The 10,386-nt window shown below is 45.6% G+C and overlaps 1 protein-coding gene across 1 annotated transcript; it reads left to right on the top strand.

Moving 5' to 3' along the window:
• The first annotated feature begins 370 nt into the window (after positions 1-370).
• Positions 371-2,511, top strand: LOC137336086 (probable G-protein coupled receptor 139). The gene is made up of 2 exons (XM_068001574.1): positions 371-617; positions 1,610-2,511. The coding sequence occupies exons 1-2, from the start codon at positions 371-373 to the stop codon at positions 2,509-2,511; spliced, it is 1,149 nt and encodes a 382-aa protein (XP_067857675.1).
• Positions 2,512-10,386: the final 7,875 nt, after the last annotated feature.

The following is a 10,386-nucleotide window of genomic DNA, read 5'->3' as shown; positions in this document are numbered from 1 at the left end:
CATCCGTGCTGTCAGACTGCGGGTCTCATAGTTTCGGTTCTTTCAAACATTTATTAAAATAATATACTGGGCTTTGGGCTTTCCATCGGTGTAATATTTGGTTAAATAAATGTTGTGATATAAACATTGTTGGATTTAAAGTTATTAACTGAATCTGTTTGTTCAACGACTGTAATTAATATCAGTCTCCATGGGCCCTGATTGTGTCACTGAAGTGTTTCTCTCTGCTATAAATAATCGACTACTTTCAACGTGTTCTCCCATAGTGTCAGTTGGAGCATCACCTCCGGCACTAACAGAGATCAGCGGCTCTACAGAGAGGGAAAGAATAGATCGGAATCTGAGAGCAATAGATTGGAATGTTACAACAATGGATCAGAATTTTAGAACAATAGTTTGGAATGTTACATCAATGGATCAGAATTTTAGAACAATAGATTGGAATGTTACAACAATGGGTCGGAATCTGAGAAGAATAGATTGGTCCAGTCCATTCTGGGTTTTTCAATATCTGCATGACGATTTTGATTCAATATCAATAGAGTGGTGGATAATTTATGCGCTTATGGGGATAAAAGTAATTTATTATCCTCTCCTTGTTGTTGTTGGTGTTCCTGGTAAGTCTCTGTATCCAGTTATTAATTCTATGAACCATTTTTCACTTTATTACTGTTCTTGTCATTCCCTGTCCAACACTCGCTGCTGTTGGTGCTCCTGGTAAGCATCTATATCTAGCTTAAAATTTAGAGGGGGTACCCGCGATGGGAGAGATATTGATAGGGGAAACAAGAGTGGGAAATATATTCACGCAGGTTTTCTGAATGTGAGATTTAAGTTCCAATGTGTCCTTGGGATGTGTCAGTATTTACAGGGGATCCAGAGATGGTATTAATATTTACAGGGGATCCAGTGAAGGCACGAATATTTACAGGAGATACAGAGATAGTACAAATATTTACAGGGGATCCAGAGATGATGCTAATATTTACAGGGGAACCAGAGGCGGCGCTAATATCTACAGGGAACCCATAGATGGTACTAATATTTACAGAATGATATAGAGAATATATTCATATTTACTGGCAATGCAGAGTCAGAACTAATATTTACAGTTGATCCAGAGGCAGTAATAATAAATTAGACTGGAATCAAGATATAGTACTAATATTTACAGGGGATCCGGAGATGGTACTAATATTTAAAGCGGATCAAGAGACAGTACCATTATTTACAGGGGATCCAGAGATTGTGATAATTTTAACAGGAGATCCAGAGACGCTACTATTATTTACAGAGGATCGAGAAATGGTACTAATATTTACAGGAATCCAGAGACGGTATTAATATTTACAGGTACACATAGACGGTACTAATATTTACTGGGGATCCAGAGATGACACTAATATTTACAGGAATCCAGAGACGGTACTAATATTTACAGGTACCCATAGATGGTACCAATATTTACAGGAGGTCCAGAGATGACACTAATATTTACAGGAATCCAGGGACGGTACTAATATTTACAGGGCGTCAAGAGAAGGCACTAATATTTACAGGGTGTCCAAGCCTGATGAATAATTTCCTGGTTTATTTCTCTTCCTTACAGTTAACTTATTGACGATTCTGATCATGTCTCGGGGAAAGTGTGGTCTCTCCAAATGTGTCACTTGCTACCTGGTGGCGATGGCAATGGCGGATCTACTGGTCGTTATCACCGACCTGATACTCAGGCAGATTCCGATTGCTTATATGTTTCACTTTCAATTCGTGAAACGGTCCATTCCCGTGTGTAATATCCACGCCGTCCTGCTTTTCGCAGCCACAGACTGTTCTGTCTGGTTCACCGTCACTTTCACCTTTGATCGATTTGTGGCCATTTGTTGCCAAAAGCTGAAAACTAAATATTGCACGAAGAGAACGGCGGCTGTGGTTCTGGGAACAGTGACTGTGCTGAGCTGTTTGAAGAATACTTTCTGGTACTTTATGTTCACGGGTCGGTATATGCTTGTCAATGAACCCTGGTTTTGTGATGTAACACTCAATTTTCTGTATTCACGTGTGTGGGCAGCAATCGAACTCCTTTATTATATCCTCACCCCGGGGGTCCCTTTTGTTCTGATTCTACTGCTCAATGCCTTAACCGTCAGGCACATCTTAGTGGCCAGCAGAGCCCGCAGGAGACTCCGAGGCAACAGCAGTGGGGAGAATCCCAGAGACCCAGAGATGGAGAACCGAAGGAAGTCCATCATTTTACTGTTTGTTATCTCAGGAAACTTTATACTGTTATGGGCGCTGTATATGGTGTTTTCTATATGCAACCGGATATATTATTTAGGGTATTATTCTGTATATCTACATGGTTTTGTACAAGAAATAGGATTCATGCTCCAGCTCCTGAGTTGCAGCACAAACACTTGTATTTATGCCGTGACACAAACTAAATTCAGAGAGCAGTTGAAGAATGTGGTGAAATATCCCTTTATTGTGATTGTTAAATTCATTAAATAACTGGAAGATCTGAAGACTTTCCAACACCAGAGTCAGTGTTGTGTGATACGGTGTCTGATTCTCTCTCCACCAGGCCGGGGCGCTGCAAACACTGCGTATTCTGCAACCACTGAAACCTTTATAAACTGAGGCTATTGATCAAGCAATGGACAGCGTTTCTCAAAGTTTACATCTCACGCAAGTACAAGTTGTAAAATAACACGTGGCTACTGATTGCACTAATGAGATACCATATCGGAGAAATTAAAAGGTAATAAAATAAACAACAATACAAGGTGCCGGTAAACAAATTGTTAATGGCGCGGGAGGTAGAGGAGATCCCTGGAGAGTAGGTGCCGGTGACCAGTGTGTTAATAGTGCTGGAGGTAGAGGAGATCCCGGGGCCGTAGGAGCCTGTGACCAGTGTGTTAATGGGGCTGGTGGTAGAGGAGATCCAGGGACTGCAGGTGCCGTTGACGAGTTTGTTAAAGGGACAGGAGGTAGAGGAGATCCCGGGACAGTAGGTGCCTGGACCAGTGTGTTAATGGTGCGGAAGGTAGAGGAGATCCAGGGATTATAGGTGTCTGGACCAGTTTGTTAATGGGGCGGGAGGTAGAGGAAATCCTGGGAATGTAGGTGCCGGTAAACAGAATGTTAATGGCGCCAGAGGAAGAGGAGATCCAGGGAGAGTAGTTGCCGGTGACCAGTGTGTTAATGGGGCGGGAGGTAGTGGAGATCCGGGGACTGTAGGTGCCGGTGACCTGTGTGTTAATAATGCGGGAGGTAGAGGAGATCCCGGGGCTGTAGTTGCCGGTGACCAGTGTTTTAATGGGGCGGGAGGTAGAGGAGATCCGGGGACTGCAGGTGCCTGGACCAGTGCGTTAATGGGGCGGGAGGGAGAGGAGATCCTTGGGCTGTAGGTGCCGGTGACCGGTGTGTTAATGGAGCGGGAGATAGAGGAGATCCAGTGACTGCAGGTGCCGGTGATGAGTCTGTTAAAGGGGCAGGAGGTGGAGGAGATCCCGGGACAGTAGGTGCCTAGAAGAGTGTGTTAATGGGGCGGGAGGTAGAGGAGATCCCAATACAGTAGGTGCCTGGACCAGTGTGTCAATGGGGCGGGAGGTAGAGGAGATCCAGGGACTGCAGGTGCCGGTGACGAGTCTGTTAAAGGGCAGGAGATAGAGGAGATGCCTGCATATTAGGTAACGGTGACCAATGTGTCAATGGGGCGGAAGGTAGAGGAGATCCTTGGACAGTAGGTGCCGGTGACCAGTGTGTTAATGTTGTGAGAGGTAGAGGAGATCCCGGGACAGTAGGTGCCTGGACCAGTGTGTCAATGGGGTGGGAGGTAGTGGAGATGCTGGGAATGCAGGTGCCTAGACCAGTGTGTTAATGGGGCGGGAGGTAGAGGAGATCCTGGGAATGTCGGTGCCGGTAAACAGGTTGTTAATGGTGCGGGAGGTAGAGGAGATCCCGGGACTGTAGGTGCCAACAACCGCTGTGTTAATGGGGCGGGAGTTATGGTAGATCCCGTGACTGTAGGTGCCATTGAACAGTCTGTCAATGAGGCGGGTAGTAGAGGACATCCTGGGAATGTAGGCGCTGATGACCAGAGTGTTAATGGGGCCGGTATTGGAGGAGGTCCTGGCACTGAACGTGCCGGTGAAAAGTGTGTGAATGGAGCGGGAGGTTGTGGAGATCCCTAACTGTATGTGTCGGTGACCAGTGTGATAATGGGGCTGGAGGTAGAGGAGCTCCCGGGGCTGAAAGTGCCGGTGACCAGTGCGTTAATGGGACAGGAGGAAGAGGAGACACTTGGACTGTAGGTGCCGGTGACCAGATTGTTAATGGGGCGGGAGGTAGAAGAGATCCTGGGAACGTAGGTGCCGGTAACCAGTGCGTTAATGGGGCGGGAGTTATAGTAGATCCCGGGACTGTAGGTGCCGGTAACCAGTGCGTTAATGGGGCGGGAAGTAGAGGACATCCTGGGAATGTAGGCGCTGCCGACTATTGTGTTAATGGGACGGGATGTAGAGGAGATCCCTGGACTGTCGGTGCCGGTGACCAGTGTGTTATGTGGAGCGGGAGTTATAGCAGATCCCGGGACTGTAGTTGCCCGTGACCAGTGTGTTAATGGGGTGGGGTGGGGGGGGGGGTGGTTAGAGGAAATCGCGTGTCAGTATGTGCCTATGACCAGTGTGTTAATGAGGCGGGAGGTGGAGGAGATCCTGGGACTATAGGTTCTGGAGATAAGTCTGTTAATGGGGCGGGAGGTCGAGGCGATCTCTGGACTGTAGGTGCCGGTGACCAATGTGTTAATGGTCTGGGAGGTAGAGGAGATCCCGGGACTGCAGGTGCCGGTGACCAGTCTGTCAATGAGTTGGGAAGTAGAGGACACCCTGGGAATGTAGGTGCCGGTGACCAGAGTGTTAATGAGGCGGGTAATAGAGGAGATCCTGGGACTGAAGATGCCGGTGAGAAGTGTGTTAATGGGGCGGGTAGTAGAGGAGATCCTGGGACTGAAGGTGCCGGTGACCAGTGTGTTAATGGGGCGGGAGGTAGAGGAGATCCTGGGACTGAAGGTGCCGGTGAGAAGTGTGTTAATGGGGCGGGTAGTAGAGGAGATCCTGGCTCTGAAGATGCCGGTGAGAAGTGTGTTAATGGGGCGGGTAGTAGAGGAGATCCTGGGACTGAAGATGCCGGTGAGAAGTGTGTTAATGGGGCGGGTAGTAGAGGAGATCCTGGGACTGAAGGTGCCGGTGACCAGTGTGTTAATGGGGCGGGAGGTAGAGGAGATCCTGGGACTGAAGGTGCCGGTGAGAAGTGTGTTAATGGGGCGGGTAGTAGAGGAGATCCTGGCTCTGAAGATGCCGGTGAGAAGTGTGTTAATGGGGCGGGAGGTAGAGGAGATCCTGGGACTGAAGATGCCGGTGAGAAGTGTGTTAATGGGGCGGGTAGTAGAGGAGATCCTGGGACTGAAGGTGCCGGTGAGAAGTGTGTTAATGCGGCGGGAGGTAGAGGAGATCCTGGGACTGTAGGTGCCGGTGAGAAGTTTGTTAATGGGGCGGATAGTCGAGGAGATCCTGGGACTGAAGATGCCGGTGAGAAGTGTGTTAATGCGGCGGGAGGTAGAGGAGATCCTGGGACTGAAAGTGCCGGTGAGAAGTGTGTTAATGCGGCGGGAGGTAGAGGAGATCCTGGGACTGAAAGTGCCGGTGAGAAGTGTGTTAATGGGGCGGGTAGTAGAGGAGATCCTGGGACTGAATGTGCCGGTGAGAAGTGTGTTAATGGGGCGGATAGTAGAGGAGATCCTGGCACTGAAGATGCCGGTGAGAACTGTGTTAACGGGGCAGGAGGTAGAGGAGATCCTGGGACTGTAGGTGCCGGTGACCAGTGTGTTAAATGTACGGAATGTAGAGGAGATTCCGAACTATAGGTGGCGGCGACCAATGTGTTAATAAGGCCGGAGGCACAGGAGATCCTGGGACTGTAGTTGCCGGTGACCAGTGTGTTAATGTGGCAGGATGTAGAGGAGATCCCAGGATAGTCGGTGCCGGTGACCCGTGTATTAATGGTGCGGGAGGTAGAGAAGATCCCGGAACAGTGGGTGCAGGTGACAAGTCTCTTAATGGGGCGGGAAGTAGAGGACATCCTGGTAATGTAGGCGCTGCCGACCAGTTTGTTAATGGTGCGGGATGTAAAGTCGATCCCTTGGCTGTAGGTGCCGATGATCAATGTGTTAATGGGGCTGGTGGTATAGGATCTCCTGGTACAGTAGGTGCCCGTGACCAGTGTGTTAACGGGGTGGGAATAGAGGAAATCGCGGATAGTAGGTGCCAGTGACCAGTGTGTTAACGGGGTGGGAATAGAGGAAATCGCGGATAGTAGGTGCCAGTGACCAGTGTGTTAATGGTGCGAGAGTTAGAATAGATCCCGGGAAAGTAAGTGCCAGTGAGAAGTGTGTTAATGGGGCGGCAGATAGAGGAGACCCCTGGACTATTGGTGCCGGTGACTATTGTGTTAATGGGGCGGGAGATAGAGGAGATCCCGGACTGTAAGTGGTGGTGACCAGATTGTTAATGAGGCGGAGGTAGAGGCGATCACGGGAATTTGGTGCCAGTGAGATACGAACATAAGAATTAAGAGCAGGAGTAGGCCATTCGGCCCCAGGAACCTGCTCTGCCATTTGACTAAATCATGGCTGATCTGATTTTGATCTCAACCCTACTTCCCCATTTACCTACTATCACCTTTGACTCCCTTGTTCGTCAGGAATCTTTCTAACTCAGCCTTAAAAATATTCATTGACCCTGCCTCCACCGCTCTCTGGGGAAGGGAGTTCCGCAAACTCACGAACCTTTTAAACAAATTCTCCCCATCTCCGTCTTAAATGGGAGATCTTTAATTTTAAACTGTGGTCCCTAGTTCTAGTCTCTCACACAGGGGGAAACATCGTCTCAGCAATTACCCCTTCTAGTCCCCTTACGATATTAGATGTTTCAATAAGATCACCTCTCATTCTTCCAAACTCCAGTGTATACAGGCCAAAATTGTCCAACCTTTCCTCAGAAGATAACCCCCTCATCTCAGGAATCAGTTGAGTGAACTTTCTCTGAACCGCCTCTAAAGCAATTATGTCCTTTCTTATACAAGGAGACCGAAATCGCACACAGTATATTCCAGATGTGGTCTCGCCAGTGCCCTGTACAACTGCAGCAAAACATCTCTACTTTTATATTCCATTCCACTTGCAATAGAGGACAACATTCCATTTGCCTCCCTAATCACTTGCTGTACCTGCATACTAACCTTTTGCGATTCATGTACGAGGACACCCAGATCCTTCTGTACCTCAGAGTTCTGCAATCTCTCTCCATTTGAATAATATACTGCTTTTCAATTCCTCCTGCCAAAGTGGACAAGTTCACATTTTCCCACATTATACTCCATCTGCCAAATTTTGCCCACTCACTTAAGCTATCTATATCCCTTTGCCGACTCCGTATGTCATCTTCACAACTTACTTTCCTACCTACCTTTGTGTCATCACTAAATTTAGCAAACATACATTCGGTCCCGTCATGCAAGTCATTGATATAGATTGTAAATAGTTGAAGCCCAAGCACTGATCCCTGTGGCACTCCACTTGTTACATCTTGCCAACCTGAAAATGGCCCATTTATGTCTATTCTATGTTTCCTGTGAGCTAACCAATCGTTTATCCATGCCAATAAGTTACCCCGCACACCATGAGCTCTTACTTTGTGCAACAGCCTTTGATGTGGCATCTTGTACAAAGCCTTCTAGAAATCCAAGTACATCGCATCCACAGGATCCCCTTTATCCACGATACTTGTTACTTCCTCAAATAATTCTAATTAATTAGTCAAACACGCGTTTTCCCGTTCAAAAAGCCGTGTTGACGCTGCCTGATTGCATTGAGATTTTCTAAGTGCCCTGCAATAAACACCTTCATAATAGGTTCTAGCATTTTCCCAATGACAGATGTTAAGCTCACTTGCCTGTAGTTTCCGGCTTTCTTTCTCCCTCTTTTCTTGAATAGAGGAGTTACATTCGCTATTTTCCAATCTGATGGGAACCTTCCAGAATCTAGGGAATTTTGGAAAATTAATGCCAGTGCATCTACTATCTCTGCTGCCACTTCTTTTAAGACCCTAGGATGAATTCCGTTACGACCTGGGCACTTATCAGCTTTTAGTTCCAATATTTTTTTCAAAAACCTTTCTCTGGTGATTGTAAATGTTTTAAGTTCCTCACTCCCTTTCACCTCTTGATTCACAATTATTTCTGGCATGTTATTTGGATCCGATATAGTGAAGACGGACGCAAAATATCTGTTCAATTCATCCGCCATTTCCTTATTCTCCATAATCAATTCCACAGACTCACTCTCTAGAGAACCAACGCACACTTTACTTACTCTTTTCCTTTTTAAATATCTGTAGAAATTCTTACTACCTGTTTTTATATTTCTAGCTAGCTTTCTCTTGAAAGCTAAATTCTCCCTCCTTATTATTCTTTTAGTCATTCTTTGCTGTTTTTTATATTATGTCCAATCTTCTGACCTACCACTAATCTTCGCGGAATTTTCTGCCTTTCCTTTCAATTTGATACGATCTTTAACTTCCTTAGTTAGCCACGGATGGTACGTCCTTCCCCTGGAGCCTTTCTTTCTCACTGGAATGTATCTTTGCTGCGTGTTATGAAATATCTCATTAAATGTCGACCACTGCATTTCTACTGATATATCTCTTAACTTAAGTTCCCAGTTCACTTTAGCCAACTCTGTCTTCATGCCCTCATTATTGCCCTGATTTAAGTTTAAAGCACTAGTCTTAGACTAAATCTTCTCTCCCTCAAACTGAATGCGAATTTCAATCATATTGCGATCAATGCTACCAAGAGGCTCCTTTATAATGAGGTCATTAATTAATCCTGTCTCATTGCACATTACCAGATCTAGAATAGCCTGCTCTAGAACGGCTCTAGAACGTGCTGCTCTTAGAAACTGTCCCGAAAGCACTCTATGAACTCATTTTCCAGGCTACCTTTGCCAATCAGATCTTTCCAATCCAAATGTAGATTAAAATCATTCATGATTATCGCTGTTCCTTTCTCACAAGCCACCATTATTTCTTCCTATATACTCTGTCCAACAGTGTGGTTACTATTCACAGGCCTATAAACTACTCCCACAAGTGACTTATTGCCTATACTATTTCTTATCTCTACACAAACTGATTCTACATCTTGGTCTTTAGAACTAAGGTCATTTCTCTCTATTATACTCATGTCATTCTTAATTAACAAATCTAGTCTTCCACCTTTTCCTAGCTTTCTGTCCTTCCGAAATGTTAAGTGCCCTTGAATATTCAGGTTTCAGCCTTTGTCATCTTACAGCCATGCCTCTATAATGGCTATCAGATCGTACATATTTATTTCTATGTGAGTTGTCAATTCATCCATTTTGTTACGAATGGTACGTGCATTCAGATACAAAGCCCTTGGTAATGTATTTTTTTCTTAAGTTTGCATGCTCTGCCCCTTCCTGTCACCCTTTGATTATCATTTCCCTAATTGCTACCGTGCTCTCTTGCCTTGTCTTTTTTCTTTAATTTATCACATCTTCACTTACTTGATCTCTCTCACCCATTATTTAATTTAATGATTAATAGCCAGTGTGTTAATGTGGTGGGAGGTAGAGGAGATCCCAGGACTGTAGGTGCCATTGAGTGATGATTTCCTAACTTCACTCCTGAAAGTCCTGTCTCTAATGTTTAGGCTATGTCCCCTAGTCCTATATACCACTACGAGCGGAAATAGTTTCTCTCTATCCACCCCATCAGTTCCCCTTAGCATCTTGGAAACTTGGATCAAATCAGCCCTTAATCTATTAAATTCCAGGGAATGCAACCCTCGTTTGTGTAATCTCTCCTCGCAATTTAACGCTTGGAGTCCAGGTACCATTCTAGTAAATCTACACTGTAGTCCCTCCACGGCCAATATATTCTTGCTAAGGTGCGGTGCCCAGAACTGAACACAGTACTCCAGGTGTGCTCTAATCAGAGCTTTGTATAGTTGTAGCATAACATCTATCGCCTTGTATTCTAGTCCTCTACTTATAAAGGCCACCATTCCGTTAGCCTTTCTGATTAATTTCTGTACCTGTCCATGACATTTTAATGAACTATGCACATGACCCATAAGTCCCTTTGGAATTCCACAATTTCGAACTTTTCAACATTTATAAAATATTCTGATATATCCTTTTTAGGTACAAAGTGGATGACCTCACACTTGCCTAAATTTGAAATCCATTGACCACAATTTTGCCCATTCATTTATGATATTAATGTCTCTCTGTAATTATATGCT

Source organism: Heptranchias perlo, chromosome 20, assembly GCF_035084215.1.
Source record: "Heptranchias perlo isolate sHepPer1 chromosome 20, sHepPer1.hap1, whole genome shotgun sequence".
NCBI lineage: Eukaryota > Metazoa > Chordata > Chondrichthyes > Hexanchiformes > Hexanchidae > Heptranchias > Heptranchias perlo.
This window is presented reverse-complemented; position numbering and strand designations above follow the sequence as displayed.

Excerpts from the sequence above, each read along its gene's own strand:
- LOC137336086 (XM_068001574.1), top strand. The coding sequence starts at position 371 with ATGGATCAGAATTTTAGAACAATAGTTTGGAATGTTACATCAATGGAT. Across the intron at positions 618-1,609 it reads TGTTGTTGTTGGTGTTCCTG|TTAACTTATTGACGATTCTG; the intron begins GTAAGTCTCTGT and ends TCTTCCTTACAG.